Source organism: Idiotropiscis lumnitzeri, chromosome 7 (assembly GCF_059441095.1).
Source record: "Idiotropiscis lumnitzeri isolate Australia: NSW breed Sydney's pygmy pipehorse chromosome 7, RoL_Ilum_1.0, whole genome shotgun sequence".
Taxonomy (NCBI): Eukaryota; Metazoa; Chordata; class Actinopteri; order Syngnathiformes; family Syngnathidae; genus Idiotropiscis; species Idiotropiscis lumnitzeri.
The window spans coordinates 288,940-307,249 of NC_142397.1; the positions used below are offsets into that span (position 1 = coordinate 288,940).

Consider the following 18,310-nt stretch of genomic DNA (forward strand, 5'->3'; position numbering starts at 1 on the left):
TGAGACAAGTTTTACATGAATAAATGTACATTTAAACCGTTTTTTGCAGTGGTTTACAATGACAACAACAAACGATATACAACAAAAGGTGTGACGTTAATCTGAATGTGAGAGTAAATTATGCCCTGCAATTGGCTGGCGACCAGTTCAGGGTGCACCCGCGCCTCTCGCACACCCGCAATGCTGGTGAGGACAAACAAAAGACCAAATGGAACACAACAGGCGTTTCACCTGGCAATGAAAACATCGCAACAATTCATCGCATCAAAATACACATTCGATCCCAAACGTCAGTCCCCCACCTTACCTTTTTCGGAGTATTAAGATCAAAGTGTTCTCAAACAGGAGAAAATCTGCTCTTCCTCGATGGCTCCATAACAGAGGCAAGTTGATAACAGTAATCGAATTCCAAACTTGTCACCAAACGGGAAACATCCAGAGCGTTTCGTTGCTGCTGAAATCTCGAAAGTAAACTTCTTGGCGCGCTTCTGAAGCGGTCACGTGGTGCGGCCGCTTTCGAGGCTTCCAGTCGTCACCTGACGTCACGCACGGGCGCACGCGATCGGAGGAGCGTCGACACCGAGGACTCGTCACAACCAAACGTTCACTTGTCGCCAAACTTGCGAGAAAATTCGTGGACGAAACGATGCCGTTGACGCCCGCCGGCGTTCCTGCCTTTATTTGCTGAACGACACGCCGACGTCTCGGTTTCGGGGGACCGCATTCGACAAGCGACAATTCCAGCACTGAAGGAACTGCCATTCATCTATTCAAGAAAAAAAACATCAGCAATATCATAAATGAAAAGAAAAACAAACGAAATTTCACAGTTTTCATGTTGCTCCTTCTGTTGTTCCCGTCGGGGCCACCGTGAGTGTCCCATCCAGTCCTGCGGACACAAAACGCTCCTTCTTTTCTCCTTCTATTTGAGTTATTTCTCCCTCAAGACTCTTCATGACCAATATTAAAACCAAACAAACCAAAAAATCTGAAATTTTATTTTCTGTTCAAACAAAATGCAAATTAGCATGAGATTGGCGTCAAATAATACGACCAATAAGCAAGCGTTTCTGTAAGAAAGTGAGGATTTGTCCCAGAATCTGCAAATCTCAAACCGCAAATTTGTGGAAGTCCACGTGCGATGGTTGTGTTGTCTGTCTACATGCGCTGCTCCACCATTGGGCTTGAAATCTCTGATGAGCAAATGCTGAATAAATGCTGCTGTGGCTGAGTGGCTCGTCAAATGTGCCGTTTGTTGTCAAGTGAGTTTGGCTCTCCAGGCAGCACCGCAGACTAACAACAACCTCGTCAAAACAATTTGCTGCCGGCGACAGCTGCAAATAAACCGACAATGTCGTCGCCTCATCGGAGCGCAGATTTTCTTTTTTCACCTCGCCGTCCTTTGGTGCTGCGAGCGTGAGCATTAGCGTCTGGCGGGTTTGGGCATGATGAAGACTTTGACGGGGCGGCTGAAGGCGATGGTTCCCTCCACGGCGCCCCCCGCTGGCGGCAGGCCGTCCAGGCTGTCGCTCCACGCCGGCTTGGAGTCGCTCGCTGAGGAGGAGGACGACGAGGAGGTGTAAGCCAGCAGGAGGCGCACCTCCACCTGCGAAGGCTCTGACGCAGACAGCGAGAGAAGAAGTCACGCACGTGCCGACCGGAGCCTTTCATGCTATTTGAAGGGCCCAATCGTTGCGGGAAAAAGAGTCAACTCATTGAAGAGTAGAAAGACTTGATTTAAATAATGCCTTCTTAAAGAGGAAGACAACCCCCCAAAAATTCTTGGCAAGAAAAAGTTCTATGCTAGTCGAAACACGACATTCTGATTGAGATTGCGTTTGTGGAATGTGAGTTGAGCCGTTTTTTTTTTTAGCTTTGTCAGGGGCGCGGCCAGCCGGCATCTTACCCGTCCAGGCGCCGTGCGACAAGTAGACCTGCGTGATGAGCCTGTGCCGCTGCGGTCCCGGCTTGCGGAAGTCTCCCGGCTTTGGGTGGATCACGTGACTCTGGCCGTCGGGATAAAGAACCTAAGGAGACACGTTTTGTATTAGGGGAACCCGAACACATTCGGGTCGGCCGATGGCACTCGGAGGGGGAAACGGCGTCATTCGGGCCACGAAAAAAAAACAACAAAAAAATGGATTCAGTCAAATGCATTTATTCCCCCTCAACCCTCATTAATCTGATCTTTTTTTTTTTTTTTTTTTTTACTAATTTAGATAGCAGTCAAACCAAAATGAACCACTTTTAATTGTTCTGATTCGACGGCATAATTGGTTAATCTTAATTGTTAAAACCAGCATGAAATACTGTTCAAGATAAATTGTGGCAAAATCCCCAAAATTTAATGTATGAGTCGTCTCGATTTTGTTTGAAAATAAAATCGATTGTGCTCAAAGGGAGAAACCAGCTGTTGTTATTTCGCTAAATATTTCAAAACGTGTATTTTAGAGCTTCCATTTGGACATTTTTGTTCAAGCTTATCATAGTGTCAGAATGTGGCCGACGATGCCAATCGCTTCTCAATTGCCTTTCCCGGAGCAACAAAAGTTTCAAAAATGGCTTGCGTGCGTGCGACGTTTGTTGCTTTCTCACCTCCACTTTGACCGAGTTGTGGGGGTCGCGGACGTGCTCCAGAGTGGCGTCGACTTCCAGCGCCACCACCAGGCCGGACGTGAACTTGAGGGGGTTGTCCGACTCTCCCGTGGGCTCGATGATGTTGGCGGTGGCTCGATGGATCTGCGCGACCGAACGCAATGGCGTCGTTGGGATTCTTCAAGTTTGGATTTCTTTTGAACTTCAGCTGGCTGTACGGAACACTTTTGAGTACGTTTATTTGTTTCGGATTATTATCGTTTGTTTGTGAAGTTCAAGGATGGAAAACCAAAGTATTGCGTACTGAGGCAACATAAACGACGATTCTCAAAGCTTCTGTACTGACTGAAGTCAAGACTTTTAAAAGGAACCCCAAAAGCTCATTTTACATTCTGTTTCGTTAAAGTCCAATTTTAGATGGAGTGCTTATGAAAAGACACTTTTGAGACTTGAGGACATTTCCATTCATTTCAAGGGAGAAAGCCGATCGGAGATGGACGCGGCGGCGGCGGCGGCGGCGGCGGCACCTGAGGCGGAAGGCTGAGCTGCAGCAGCGCGCTTTGCCTCAACGACGTCTCCAGGATTCGGAGCAACTCGGGCGGCTTGTGTGACGTCGGGCGCGGCGTGGCCTCCACCAGCTTGTCCACAAAACTGCCCTCAAGGTGAGGCAGCTCGGCTGCAAACCGCCTGCAGGGGGCGCACCGACACAACACTCGTCAACGTTTTGGCCCACTTGAGCTGCGAGCGTTTTCAGGACGACGACGACGAGCGACCACCGACCTGTGGAAAGAGTCAAGCTCGTGCAGGAACTTTTCGCAGGCACTGATGAGAGGCTCGTGCCTGCAGACAACAAAGACAAAGTGCTGCTCAGAGTGTTCAAGCCACAAACTGACTGACCAATAAATAAATAAAATGCTTTTACAAAAAGGAAAACTACATCTTACATAAATAAAATGAACTCAACTTAACTGTCCTTCTCACCAAAACGTCCTTCCTTTTTGGTCAATTGATATCGATGAGCTTTTGGGCTTCTTGTATTTCCCATTTGTGTTCATGGAGAATTGTTGTTCCCTTTATTACGCAATACTGAGTGTGTCCCCCCCCCCATTCTTGCGCCATACTGTACATTTGACCAAGTCATAAAACTAATAAACTAGATCAAAGCATTTTCGAAAAACTGAAAATTAAAAAACTAACAAACTTGCCAGAAAAACAAATTTCAACTAATTGATTCATTAACGAAGAAGAAAAAAAAACACGAATGAAAATCCCAAACTCCAACGGACAAATTGAGCAACTAAGCGAACGACAGGCCGACAGACGGACCTGCGTGCGTGCGACTAACCCGTGCACGGTGCGTGCGCTGAGAACGAGCTGCAGCGCTTTGGCTTGCAGCCGCACGTGATGGATGATCGCGATCTGCCTGCTCTCCAGACCGCTATACATGAACTCCAGCTTGTAAGTTTCCTCCAGAACCTGCAAAACAAACAAAACGCAACATGCCGCCGTAAGAAGCAGCATGCACGGAAAATGTGGAAAAAGCTGCAACATTTTGTGCAGAGCGACCTGCTCGGCGGCCGCCACGGCCGTGCCGCTTTGCCTCGAGCAGAGCGGCACGGGCGTGTTCCACAGCTTCTCGTGCAGAGCCTGAAAGGAAAACAAAGTTCACAAGCGGATCCATGGCATGCAATCGATATCATCAATAGAAAACTTTGCGCGGAACGACGTTTCCTTTGTTACTCGTCAATTGGATCAACACGACGGGGGAAGGGGGGGGGGGTTCAATTCCTTCGCCAAATACGACTTTGCCAATAATTGACAGATGCAATCGTCGCTTTGAAGGGGAAACGACCGTCGTTTGATTCTTTGCTTTCCTTACAATCTCGTTCCAACCATACTTTGCATCCAATTGCCATGAATTGATTCCATTTCTCTTTGGATTGTCCGCACATTTTTTTCCAAAGTACGACAAGGATAAAAAATGACGAGTGCGCCGGAGTAGGAAAGCCAGCTCTGGTGTTTGCTAGCTTGCGGCGGGAGGCGCCGCTTTTGGCTTGTGAGGTGACCTTGATGAGGAGAAGTTGGCAGCGCAGGTACGTGGCACAAAAGTCAGCCGCTCCGGCGAGTTCTGTCTGCAGCTGGCCCAGCCTCTGTAAGTCGCTGACACACACATCAAGAACCAATGCTGAAGAATGGGAAAAAAAAAAAGCCCAACGTGGGTTTGGAGCCACGTTGGGTCTTCGGTCTCGCAACTCAATCAAGCCAAGTACCGGATGGTGAAGATGAGCAGGTCCTGAGCTCCAGGCACTTCCAGGTTTTGGATGGTGCTCACCCGGTCCAAACTTTGATGCAGGAAGAGCCGAGCCGACTCCACGCCTTGACAGTCCGCAGAGTCCAAACTGTGGACCTGCTTCCTGCCCGGCAGCTGAAATAAAGGAGAACAAAAAAAATGCAAATGTCATCGGCGAGGAGTCGAAAAAGCGGCGTCTTGAGGGGGACTCATTCGAGTGTGAAACGCACGGCCCGTCACTGGTTCCATCAAGTCAGACCACCTTCAAAATATTTTGGCGACCACGCAACACCACAGCAGTGAGAAGGAACGTCCACCAGCGGGTGGCCAGGAAGTTCAACGTGGACAAGAAGCGGCTGCTCGTCCACGGAGAGCCTGCTGACCTACTGCGTCTCCGGCGCCAACGGCAGACCGAGTGCGGCTGTTGCCTTCACTCGTCTGAAGTTGGCATGCTGAATAATGTTGCGTTTGTGGAATATGAATTGAGCGGCAAAAATGTTTTGGGCCATCTCATTTGGTGTGTGTGCGTGTGCGGTTCTGACCATCAGAGGCGGTACCAGGTGTGACAGGCTGTCCCTGAGGTAGGCGTAGTGTCTGAAGGTGTGGTCCGAGAAGAGCGCCGGCATGGTGGGACACAACTTGGCCGCGTTGAACACCAGAACCAGAACGGCGATGTCTGACATGTCGGTCAAGAACAACATGACGACGACGACGAGGACGACGACGACGACGACGACGACGACGAGGAGGATACAGGCCGGGTCGTCCATGTCGGGTTCCGGCGTGTCAAAGTAAGGGTGGGTGCTGAGGAGTTCCGGGACCAGCGGCAACACCAGCATCGGGTGGCGCGAACCCAAAAACTTGAGACACCTTTGGGGAAACGGCAAAAGCAAGCGTTGGATCGGCTGCTGAAAATATTGCCGCTCGGTCCGTCTTTTCATTTTTTTCTGGGCCAATGCCAAATAAATCGATATTCATTTGCGGGATCATGTCGGCGTCAATGACGAAAAGTCCGACACTTGCTTTGAACGACGCTATGCAGATGTTGAGTCAAAAGTTTTGTTCAAGATTCTGAAAATCATCTCTGTGAGCATTTTGGAGGCACAGCTAAAAAAAATAAAAATTAGCAAAGGAATCAAAAATGCAAACCATGAGAACGTAGTTTGTTTTCTTTGATACATCTTCTTTTCTAATAAATGGAAAATAAAACATGTTTTTTTTAATCCAATTTAGCACAAAAAAAAAACATCATAAAATAATAGAAAAGTGGTGAATTCTTTTTTTTGCGTTCCCGTCCAACAAGTTCTGGGGATGCGACGCAAAAAAGTGAGCAAAATTTGCCGCCAATCCAGGATTTTCTATTCTCGTCACCTGATGGTAAAACGGCCGCAATGGGCCACCCGCCTCGGAACAATCGGCCCGATACGGACGACCCGCGACGGCTCCTCACTCGGTGCGTCACGTGCTGAATGCTTTTGAGTGCGTGCGAGATGTTGCGAGCTCTCACTTCCACACGGAGTTGCGGTCGGCAGGATACTTGTTGAGGTTCTTGAGCAGCTCCAGCAGGGCCAGCTGGATGCACTCCTTGGTGGACACGTTGGTGTAGCACAGCAGCTCGTGCAAAGCTTCTCGGATGTCGCGAGACGAGTCCTGAACATTCACACAAAAGCTCGCTCACCGTTTGCTCTTTTTGTTACGCTTCGAAAACCAGACAAAAAAAAAACTTCTTTTAACCGGAATCCAATTACGCCTACTCATTGACGGACGGCTAAAGACGGCTGCTTAAAAGGCTCCCAAAATTCATATTTTGTGCCTTCCGTTTCCGTTTTTGTCCGGTTCGGTCGACAGCGAAAACGGCTGCGCTTTGCTTCGGCAAAGGCAAAATGGATGAGAATGCCGTGTTTCGACTGGTCGGGCCGCATGCGACGTATTCTGGTCAAGACGTTTTTTTGGGCCGGATTCCCCTTGAACTCATTCACCGCCGTGGACAGATCTCGACGCCAAAAAGGACATTTCAACACGTCTTGCGTGCCCTGAAAGTCAAGTCAAGTCCGTTTTTTTTTTCTTTCTCTCAGCTTGGAGCTGAATTGCGGAAAACGGAGACGGCACCAAGCAACTCATCAGTGGCATTTTCAGCTTTGGATTTTGGCGATGGGCGCTTACCTCGAGTACGGCGAGCACGGTGTCCAGCTGGTCCTCCCTGAGCGTGATGTGCGTGGAGATCTCTCGGAGAACGTGGATGGACTGCAGCCGCACCTCCTCGATCTCGTCGTTGAACATGTCCACCAGGAAGTCCAGACACTTCTCGGCGAAGCTGGCCGACGAACGGGCCAGCTGGCACAAGGCCTCCACGGCCGCGATGCGGACCTCTGCCGCAACCACACAGAACGCCGCTAAACTACAAGTCATAGGCGAAGAGCAAACTTGCGAGGTTCTGCGTTTTGTTGCGAGGTCATCCACGGACTCATCGAAAGGAAAACCCATCCCAAAAAGTTTCTTTGTGTGGTCAAAGACGCGAGTTGAGCTTTGAAACGCATTTCAATGAGGAAATACTCAAAACTCTTTGTTTGAGGCGGCGCCACCTACCGAACATCTCGTCCTCCAGGCCGTGGACGAACGCTCCGCAGGCTCCCGAGGCGATCAGGTTGACCGTGTTGGTGTCCACTTTCTCCTTGGGGGCGTCGTCGGCCCACTTCCGGCCGGACGAGAACTCGCCGGAAGCAAAGAGCTCTTTTGCGCGCTCGTGGGCCGTGCGCTTCCTCTAAAAAAGGAGCAGCAGGAAGTGAAAGCCGGCTCAAAGTCAGCCGGCGGACATCGGGTCATCGAGCCACAGGCCACAACGTATCCCGGTACCAAATTCCAGTTGAGATTTTTTTTTTTTTTCTTGCGGTCTTTGCCTTCGCCCCGTTCATGTTTGGACGTGACCAACGACTCCGACCTCTCGCCACTTTGTTGAGCTTCCCACCCCATCGAGTCAACTATTCTCTTGAAAAACTCGCTCACTGCCATTGGCGGATATCGACGTCCAAAAGATTCTGTTGAACTGGGCAGCCAGTGAATGAGTTCAATTTTTTTTCCCGATACTTTTGTCATTTGGGTTAGATATTTGAGGTGCTCCAAAATGCCTGACTTGAAGGATTTGGATTCACGCTCCACATGTGGAGAATAGCGACGCCCCTTAATGATGATTGGAGGCATTTTTTTTTTTTTTGGGTGACGCGGCTGCCTCGAGAGCACTCGGAGGAGGAGCGCGCAAGAACACGCCACCCAATATGGACAACCACCGACAAGTCTCTTGATCACCAGGCGAAAGCAACAAATGCACTTTGGTCATCGGCGGCTTTCCTTTCCTTTTCATGACGTGGTGGCGCTCACCACGAGAAAGCAGATCCAAACAGAAACCCGCCAAGTGCTTTATGGGTAGAAAGCAAAAAAATGCGCCCGCCCCCGCGCCAATTGGAAGACGAGGCGGACCCCCGGCAGCGTCCACTCACCCGTAGATCGGACATCAGCTTCTTGTCCAGCGTCTGCTCCAGGAAGTGAGGACTGACCTGCAACATGGAACCCTGGCAAGCAACACACAAAAGTGACGACCGCGGCCACCCGGCCGGGTTATCTTTGTGCTCCAAAAAAAAAATCAAATAAAACAGACATGGTTTGGACCAAGCCGCTACAAGAATCAGCGTCACTTTCAGTTTTTTTCTTCAAATCATGGCCAGAGTTGTTGTCGTGCGCGGAAACGGCGACTCACCAGCGTTTTGGCGGCCTGCACGCGCACCATCCACGAGCCGTCGCTGACCATGTGGCTGATCTTCCCAAAGGCGTCGTCCACCAGGCGGATCTCCTCATTGGACGACGGGATGGGCACGATGCTGACGGAAATCACAAAAAAACGGAGCCTCCGGGACGTGAAAGATGAGTGAGCGCGTTCCCAAATGAAAACATGAATGAATGGAGCGCGGATGTTCTGATAACGGCGGACTCAATGAACGCACGCCGCAGAAGAATGGACGTGCAAGTCGATGTATGCTCGGGTGAATTCATTCACGATGAGTGGATGAATGAATACATGAACCCAATCTCCACATCCAAAGAGATGTCAGATTTCACAACGTAGGATGAATGCGTTGACGACGGACGGATGGACGCAACAATGCACCGCGATGACAAACGCGTCAACGCAACGTATAAATGAAACCCATTCATTCATTCATGATGAAGAAATGAACGCGCAAACAAATCGACGGGCCAGCGAGCATCCAAACCAAAGTGCGTGCAAGTCGGATGAACGAAAAAAAGGTGTCAATTCATGACGAACGACCGAGCAGGATGGACGCGTCCGTCGACAAGAAAAATGCATTCATGACAAATGGATCAACGAATGAACGGTACAAGATCGAAGGCTCATCTTCGGATATGCCGCCACGGATATTACGGCCCTGGATGAGGACCCGCTCCACTGAAGTCATCTTCCTGCAGCGCTTCATTCAATTAACTCTCACATTATCTTATCTATTATTGCATCGCATCATTGTATGTGTCAAACGTTGCCCAGTTGGCCTCCATTGCAGCCTGGTCATCCTGGAAACGGGGATTCCCCCATCTGTGGTCCCTTCTCAAGGTTTCTCACTTTTCCCCTAATGAGGTTTTTTGAGTTTTTCCTCGCCCTCCTGGGGGTTAAGATCGGGGATGTCGATTGTGGCTATGGAAAGCCCTTTGAGACTGTCTGTGATTAAAAGGGCTATACAAATAAAATGGACTTGACTTGATGGAGATGACAACATGACCAAACGGCGATTTGGGAACGGAGGATGACGAAATAACGGCCTGGATAAAAATGAACGAGCGAATGTCCAAACGGGCGAATGAAACGCGTGCTCGGCTCTGTACGAATGAAAGAAGGTGCGTGCGTGGGAACTGACCTCTCCGGGTACAAGACGCTGAGCACCCAAACGATTTGAACGGCAGCAGAACGAACGTGCTCGTAGTCGTCCGCCAGCAGCCGGCACGCCTGCGCACACCAAAAACGTTTGCAAGCGCTGCGGCTCTTCAGCAAATTCAACGCACACCGACCACTCGCGGGCCCTGACCCGTTCACTTAATGTCAAAGATCATGGGAAGAATTATTGGAGCCGGTCCACGCGAGTCTGGCTCCTGAACATCAGCGCACGAGGTCGCGACTTTGGCTGCTGTCGGACGTCGCGCGCCAATGGCCAAGTGGAACAATCTTTGTTCGGAATTTTCTTCATTCAACGCTCCTCCTCCTTTCCTGGATTTTGGAGCCGTTTGCTAACTGGATATTGGATAGCTCAAAACATCTCGGCGCGCACAAAAAAATTAATAAATAAAAATAAAAAACTAAATTGTGCGCAAAAAAAGCAAAGAGAAAAATCTTTTTCTTCTTCTTAAAAATTGTTGGCGAGCGCTCTCACCTGCTCGTAAATCACCTGCTGAATCTTCATTCCTCTCCCGTGCAGCTGCAGCTGGAAGACACGCCCACACGCAAAACAAGAGTCAGGAGCGCCTGCAATGCATTGTGGGCCACGGCTCATCTGCCTGAGGCGGGCGCTACCATGGCTTTGAGGGCCGCCGTGCGCACTCTGGGATCTTGATCTCCGAAGAAGTCGCTGATGACGCTCGGCACGTCTCGGGCGCCCCCTGCCGAGCAAACAAACAACAAAGCGCCGTTTTCAAGCCAAATGACCACTCAAACTTGGAAAGAAAAAAAGGTGTTATAATTGTGCACGCATCAGGAATTGGTGGCGCTGCACCTTCTGGCGAGCCCGCCGCCTTGGCCACTGGGGGGCAGCAGAGGCTGACGAGCAAAGAAGACCCGCCGACATTGTCATAAAATATTAATTTTCCTGAGTGCTGCGATATTATCTGTCCACGGGTGCTGCGCCTCCATTTCTATTCAACAATCTATTTCGGAAATATAGAAACTTAAAAAAAAAAAAAAGTGAAAATTGATTCGTCTCATTTCTAAAACTCTTTGGTTCTTGTTAGTCGAAATCTGTAATCAACAAAATTTGGAATAAATGAAGGAAGTCAAATCAGCAAACCGCGTGCAGTCAATCCACGAGTTGGCAAAAAAAAAAAAAAAGCTCCTTTCTCTTGATCTGGCGACGCCCCATTCAAATTCTTGCAAAGGAATCAAAAAAAACCCACCGGCGGACACGCCGAGAGGCTCGCCGTCCATGGCGCCCACACGTCCCAGCAGCTGCAGACATTTGGTCCTCACGCCAAACGAGGCGTCCGGCAGATGCTTGCGGGCCACCTCCGCCAGCCGCCGCGCCACGGACGGGCTCTGCGGAAGCTGAGCGCCCACCGTCAGAAGGCTGTCCAGAAGCTGCGCCAGGACCTGATGGGACTCTGGCACACGCGGACACACGGGCGGTCGTGGTTGTGGCAAGCGGAAGTTGACGAGGACAGAGAAGACGGCGTTTCACTCACTCTCGTTGGCCGCGGCGCTGACGACGTCTTCCACGATGCAGTCGGGACTGAAGCCGGGAGTCGTGGACAAGACGCCGAGCAGGGACGCGATTTTCAGCCGCACCGAGTTGTCCGTTTCCTGCGCTCACAAACAAGAAGCCACGATGAAGACATTTTGGAAGCCCAATTCTGAGTGGGATATTTGGCAAACTAAAATTGCAATCAGCGATTAATCGGCTGTTTGAGCAAGATTCCCTGAGTAATGGATGGAATCATCGAGGGGATAATCGATTCCAAAAAGATTTGTTTGTGACAAGCCGAAGATGTGATCTGTTGGGAAGGACGACAGGAGGAAGCGATTACTTTCCAGGTGGAAGACAATGCTGATCCTTTGACCACTTTTTCTTCTTTTCCCTTCCTTTGTTAGGACGCAAGCAGCACAGTGTGGGGGGGGCAGCAAAAGTGTCAAAGTGACCAGTAAAGACGACCCACTGACACCGTCACGCGATATTAGTCATCTTGTCGGCAGAGGAGAAAGTGCTGCGATATTGTCTGTCCACCGGTGCTGCGCCAGCATTTCTGTTCAAAGATCTATTTCTGAAGAACAATTCCTACCGCTTTTTGCAAATTCATTTGAAAAAATAAGAGTCTAAAAACAAGAGAGAGCCCATACTTTTGGTGCAATGGTTTTTCTTTCTGCGAAATGAATCCCATTTTTGAGAGGCTAAATATGCACAAAAACTCAGCAAACCTTGCACACGCAGGACCTGGTGAAAAAATTCAAAAAACAAGAACGATTTTGTTTGACCAGCATGTCAAGAAGGACTGTTAAGACGTTGAGTCGTGAAGCAGATCACACCAGGCAGACCCGCTTTTTTGATTTTTTTTTTTTTTTCTGAGACGAGACCCAGACCACAAGATCGCGATCGAGAACTGCGGCGGAGTGCCGGCGTTGTTCCGAGTGAGAGGCGGAAATGGCGGCGGCAGTACCTTGTAGTAGTATTCCAGGAGGATCCTGACGACGCCCTCGACGCTCTCGGCCTCCACGGGTTTGCGGGCGAAGCGCAGCAGGAAGTGCAAGGCGTCTGTGGCGTTGGCGGCCTTGCACAGATCCACATGGAGCGCCGCCGACTTGCTGGGCTTACACAGACGAAGCTTCTTGGACGCCGCTTCTTCGGCCGGAACCTGTCAAGGCGACGACGCGTGAGAGGCTTTGAGACGCCACACGGGTCTCCATCGAAAGAGAGGTCCCACCCAAACGTGATGTCGCAGCTCAAAATAAAAGCCCTTTGAAATTGGATCGATTGATGTGAAGGGACTTTTATTTTGACATGAAGCATCAGATTTTGATGGAACGGACATCTTTTGGTGAACACCTGCGGCTATTATTGTCCTTCAGGAATCATCATCGAGTGCTGCGATGCCAATTGGATTATTTGAATAATCAAAGAAAACTACGGCATCCTCGCATATTTCAAATACACTTTACTTTGGAATGTTTCAAATGAACCAGAAGTGCTCTGGCTGTGTTACAAAGTGCTGTTCTATTTGGCAAGATATTTGCTCAATGGGATTATTTTGTAGCTTGGTGAACTTTAACGAAAAATAATAAAACCGATTTTATTTTCACCCGATACCAGAAGTGTTCCGATCAAGTGATCGGATCGGGCATCCCGAAAGGCAGTTAGAAGTTGTTGTTGTTTTCTTTTTTAAGGCAATTAGAAGTGCACGTCCATTTTGGTAACTATTAGTCGTCATTTTCGGACATCAAGCAACGTTAAGCGTTTTCGACTTGACTGATGATTCGGTGTCACTTAAATTAAATCAATCTTTTTTAAGAATAAGGGGCACGGTGGTACTTGCTGATGTTCCTGTTGTAGCAAAAAAAAAAAAAGAGTTGTCGATCTTTGTGCGGCTGTTTCTCGTCCAGTTCTGTTGACTGTCACGTTGATTGATTGATGGAAGCGTGAAAACATGCCACCTTGCTGCTTGCACGCGACTTTCCCTTTTTTTTTTTTTTTCCTCGGGGAAGATTTACGCCGGCAGTGTTAGCAACGAATATTAGCCATGAGCTAACATCGCTGTCAACGTTCTTCACGGTTATTGCGCCAATGTTCGTCTAATAAACGTGCGAACGCGGCTTCGAGTGATTCCCACCTGTACGACTCTGGAGAATTCCTCATAAACTCGCTTTTTCAAGTGCGCCGCCATAGCCGCAAAAAGAACGAGTAGCACTTAGCATTCGCTTAGCATTCGCTGAGCGTCCGCTTGTCCCAACGCGCCTTCCGTAGCTACGGCGAGCAAAGCAAAACGCGTTTCTAAAACGAATCCGTAGATGACACGTTGGCGATTTGGCGTAAAACACAAATGGAAAAAAAAACAAAAGAAAATATTCAGAGGTATGGAAACACCACATGTCCTGTGATTTCCCTCAATTTTGTGAATTTGTTAAAAAATATTCAAGCTAATCAACGTAACATATCACACAAGTACAGTACACCCATTTACGATGTTTTTTTTCTAAATCAATTAGACACCCCAAAAAAATTTTAAATAATGGTATGATAAGACATTTTACATATTCTAATCTTAAAACAAGGGCTCACTGGAGAATGCTTCTTGGTTGTTGTTGTTGTTTTTTTTAATCAACAAAAGAGCAATTTCAGCGGTCTAAAAAACACAGCGACAATCTTACCATCTAGAACTTAATTTATTTTCTTGCCATTTGTTCGCTAGCTCACAAAATGAGCTGTTTATCCACTTTGGACAAGACATGACAACAGTCAATACATTTGACATGAGTTGCGCCACGAATGAAAGCCGGGGACCGGATCCGGATGTGAGCCGTCACCACCAGGTGAAGGTGAGCGTGTGGAAAAAGTCATAACTCCGCGCCAGCAGGAAGCTCTTCTCCATGACGTAAGGCTGGACGTGGACCGTGTATCCCTGACTCCGGATGTCCTTCTGCACGCAGTCCAGCAAGTCGGCGGCCGTGGGACCCGAGTTCCAAGGTCCGAACGTCACCACCGAGTCCTTGTTGGCCCGCAGGCTGCTGATAGCGTTGTCGTAGCAACCCAAGTCCTCTTCCGTCCGCAGAACGCAGACCACGATGGTCGAGCGGCGGGAAGCCACCGCCTCCGCCCGGGCGATGCGGATCAGAACCTGCATGGGGACAAAATAACAACAAACGGATTCAGCCCCTCAGAAGACTTTTAAACATGACTTCTGACTTCAACGCGGTGTTTTCGGCAGGCATTTTCGATTTAGTCTTTGTCTTTGGGATGAAAATGCTTATTAGTTTTCGCCACATTTAGTCATTCCCATTCGTGAGAGTTTTAAGTCTGGTTTCAGTCGACGAAAAGTCCAAAAGGTTTTAGTCCGTTTTAGTTCAAAATGGGCAGACTTTCTGATGGAGTACGAAGGATGACGCATTCCAAAATAGATGAAAGTGCTAAGAGTGCAAGCGATGGTCGTTGCTCCAAAAGAAGCCGTGAAGCAAAACATTTGATTTGGAAACTCTTGTGGCAACATAAATGAACAAAATCAAAACGATGTTCTGATACAGTCGTACAAGTCCGAAGTCGATCAAACATAACTTGGTCTTCTTGACTTGATCACAACCAAGTCGCCTAGCGAGCTTGATTCACTTTTAGGAAAGCGAAAATCTCCAAAATGACGACGCTGGCTGGCGACTCCCTTTGCTGCGCGCGCCGAGGTGGGTGTGGCCAAACGCGGAGGGGATGTCATCCATTTGGAACGTCGGACGGACGGCGCGCTCACAATTTCGTCCCCTCGCTGAAAATTCACGCACGTCACGTCCTGTTTTCGTCATCAAAGAGCCTCGTTGAGCTCGTTATCGTCACCAAATAAGGGGCGTGAACAAAACAGTTTTGTCAGGCGACAATTTTTATGAATAAGTCGGCAGGGTCGAGGCTGGAAGCCAAGAAAGGGTCAAGCGGCCAGCTCTCGTCCGCCTAGAAAAGGCCCGATATGAGCCGCAAGCAAAGTCGAATTGAAATCTGCCGGCTTCGCAGGCCTCGGCCACACAAAGGCGACCGCATGCGAACGACACGGACGGCAAACGGACTCTCAAGGAGCTGCGGTCGGCAAAAGGTTGGCTCGCGTTTCGGTTTTGATGCGGCGGCAGGAAACGATGCAAGCGTTGTGAAGGTGCGGCGAGCGGAACCCAGACCTCAATGTTCTCCTTGTAGTGCGGAACTCTGGCCAGGAACTGCTGCCGGCCCACCATCTCGCCAAAGAGCTCGGGACTCTCCTCCAGACGCTTGGCCAGCGCGGTGATCTTGTAGTGCAACGACTCCTTGTGAACCTGCCGGACATCAACACGAAGCTCGCCACCACATTTGCGCACTTTTTCCACAATTAAAAGTCTGCACGCACAGTCAACGTTCTGCACGCCACGCCACGTTGCGACACGAGAACTCCATTGAAATGCAACCCATTTCACGCAGAAACTTTTCTGTGTTTGCTTTTTGGTGTTAACGTTTGGTCGCGGTGAGCAAAGAATGGGAAGTGACGATTGTAATTGACACGACTTTCTTACGCAATTCTTTTTTTTTCTTCTTTTGATCTTGCAACTCAACAAATACTCCATTGATGCAAACTATCCATCCATCATCTGTCCCGCTTCACCACAGGGGGCGCTGGAGCCTATCCCAGCTATCTTCGGGCAGTAGGCGGGGCTACACCCCAAAGGGGTTGCCGGCCATTTACGTAAGCTAATATAAACGAAAGCATTATCAAAAATGAAAATGAACAAAAACTGTGAAACATTTCAAAAACTAAAATCCAAAGTCCAAATGCCAAACTATTGCTGCAGCCTACCCACAACGCAAATGGTTTATATCATGAAACGACGGACGGCCCGACGACATGAAATTCCGCCGCTCACTTTGGCCGCAAGTTCTTGCGAGACGGCACCGAAGCAATACTTTTATACTTGTGCCCGACGACAAAGTGAAAGCTAAACTGTGACTATGCGCGCTTTGGTTGTCGGCCATTTTGGAAACAAAGCAAATGCGTTGCCGTAGCGACAGCCGCGGTACCTGCGGGATGTTGCGGACGGGCAGTCGATCGGACCTGAGGAATTCCAGGACGGCCCCAAAGTGTTCTCCGTGGCGGTCCAGGAAGTAATGCCCCTGCGCGTCCTTGGGCAGTTTGGGCGGACCGCCGAACCACTCGGCCAGTTTGGACTCGGGGTACTTGGTGAGCGTGGCCACACTGGTGCTGAACCGTTGGCCGCCCACGTTCAAGTGGACCACACGCATGTGCTGAGGACAAAGACGTACGATTAGATACGGCACATCCGCCAGGGACGGCGTGAACATTTTTTGCAATGACAAGCTCCAACGTAATCCATTCATGTCTTGTATTCCGTTCCACAACGTGCACTAATGCGGGATGAAATTTGAAACATAAATCAGTGACGATTCCACGGCGGCACAAAGATTGAAACTTGTTGCCAAAAAATGTCACATGACAAACGACAAGAGCGGCTTTGTTTCCCGGACCGCTACTTTGGGACTTGTCAGAACTTGGTCGACTCGTACATATGCTTTGGAATTGTGCCCCAGGGTCAGAAGTGCAAATAGGCAAGCGCCAAAGTCATTAGTTATAATTGATTATATTGTATCTTATTTATTATCTTTTCCCTTAGTCACCATTCATTGAAATCAGTTTCAACTCCGTTTAGTCAGTTCAACTGACATTGATGAAACTGAGATTCATTTGAAATGGTAGACATTTTTAACTAGGGCTGCAAAAGATGTAAAAAAACGTCCATGTTGGCCTATGCAATCTACATAGTGAAAAGAATTTGAAGGAATTGTTGTCCTTTTATCTGAATTTGACCAGTCAGACGCACACTTTGACAAGCAGCAGCTCAACATTGAACTAACAACACACTTATCTTGTTCCATGATAAAGGAAAAAAAACTCAAATATGTTCTTGTTCTAGCGATTGTGGTATGCCCCCAGTGGGAGGGGCGGGTTACGTGACGTCACAAAAGGGAAACGCAGGCCCGCTTGAACGCAAGTCTCTTCTTTCTCAAACAACGATCTTGAAATAAAAACCTCTGCCGTAAGCAACTCTCCCACGGACGTTTTTTTCCGGGAGGGGGCGGAGCCGACAATTTTGATGAAGTGTCGGAGAGTCGAGGCTGGAAGGCCACCGAGATCCTGAAATCGACTGCATAAGATATTGATTGATCTGCTTGTTTGCCCAAAACTAGTAACCAACTTCCTGTTGTGATCGTGAAAATGAAAATGGCTTCAATAACCGTGGTAGTATTTAGTTTCCATTTCCACGTGACTGAAAGTCAACTTGAACCGCTTTGTAGCCGTTTGTTGATGTCAAACAATTGTTGGAGGAAGGATGGCTCCGGCCACGACGACGACGGAAAAAGTTGTTGTCACAACACAGCGGCTTTTCATTTTTCATGTTCGTTGTCTTACTAGAGGCGTGTGTTCGCAGTATTCTTCGACGGCTTTCGAGTCCACCGGATTCATGGTCGCTTCTTTTGCTTCGTCGCTGCCGAACAGGTGAGGCGAGGGGGCGTGGCCTAACCCGGAGGTGGCCTTGCCTAAATTTATGGTGACGTCACAAAGGAATTCCAGCAGCAATCTCAGTTCGAAAAGATGTTTCATCATTTTGGAAGAAATACAACAGTGGTGGACAATGTTAGTGATTATTTTTATCGATTCTTATATTCCTTTAGCCGGTTGGTCCATAAAATTGGCCCATTAAAAAAGATCATTTTGCAAAACTTTATTTTATTTGAGCATTTTTGATCCAAAAGAACAACTGAAACCCCCCAAAAAAACAAACCGGTTTTTCAGACTCCAGATTGGCCCTCGCCATTGTCGTCCATTTGCAGGATTGTCATTTCAGTTTTATGGATAAGTATCGCATTAGTGGGCCAACTCCAAACATCTGTCCACATTTCGGGAGCAAAGAACATCTGCAGAATTTTTCTG

At 48.8% G+C, this 18,310-nt stretch overlaps 1 protein-coding gene across 2 annotated transcripts; it reads right to left on the bottom strand.

The window, feature by feature from the left end:
- Window positions 1–1,265: 1,265 nt before the first annotated feature.
- Window positions 1,266–17,927, bottom strand: ints4 (integrator complex subunit 4). Of its 2 annotated transcripts, XM_088299945.1 has the most exons (26): window positions 17,789–17,927; window positions 16,381–16,605; window positions 15,510–15,644; window positions 14,255–14,479; window positions 12,308–12,502; window positions 11,339–11,456; window positions 11,054–11,257; window positions 10,458–10,543; window positions 10,318–10,368; window positions 9,808–9,896; window positions 8,637–8,757; window positions 8,380–8,451; window positions 7,472–7,646; window positions 7,049–7,254; window positions 6,393–6,535; window positions 5,640–5,755; window positions 5,428–5,561; window positions 4,866–5,020; window positions 4,662–4,755; window positions 4,162–4,242; window positions 3,941–4,071; window positions 3,376–3,435; window positions 3,123–3,282; window positions 2,596–2,739; window positions 1,907–2,027; window positions 1,266–1,617 (listed from the first exon to the last, which is right to left on the bottom strand). In XM_088299945.1, the coding sequence occupies exons 1-26, from the start codon at window positions 17,840–17,842 to the stop codon at window positions 1,424–1,426; spliced, it is 3,489 nt and encodes a 1,162-aa protein (XP_088156071.1). In that variant the 5' UTR covers window positions 17,843–17,927; the 3' UTR covers window positions 1,266–1,423. The 2 variants fall into 2 exon arrangements, with proteins under 2 accessions (XP_088156071.1, XP_088156070.1); XM_088299944.1 differs by lacking the exons at window positions 14,255–14,479; window positions 15,510–15,644; window positions 16,381–16,605; window positions 17,789–17,927 and adding an exon at window positions 13,475–13,626.
- Between the last annotated feature and the right edge of the window lie 383 nt (window positions 17,928–18,310).

Excerpts from the sequence above, each read along its gene's own strand:
- ints4 (XM_088299945.1), bottom strand. The coding sequence starts at position 17,842 with ATGAATCCGGTGGACTCGAAAGCCGTCGAAGAATACTGCGAACACACG. Across the intron at positions 5,562-5,639 it reads CGACATGGACGACCCGGCCT|ACATCGCCGTTCTGGTTCTG; the intron begins GTATCCTCCTCG and ends CCGACATGTCAG. Across the intron at positions 4,072-4,161 it reads CCGTGGCGGCCGCCGAGCAG|GTTCTGGAGGAAACTTACAA; the intron begins GTCGCTCTGCAC and ends TTTGTTTTGCAG.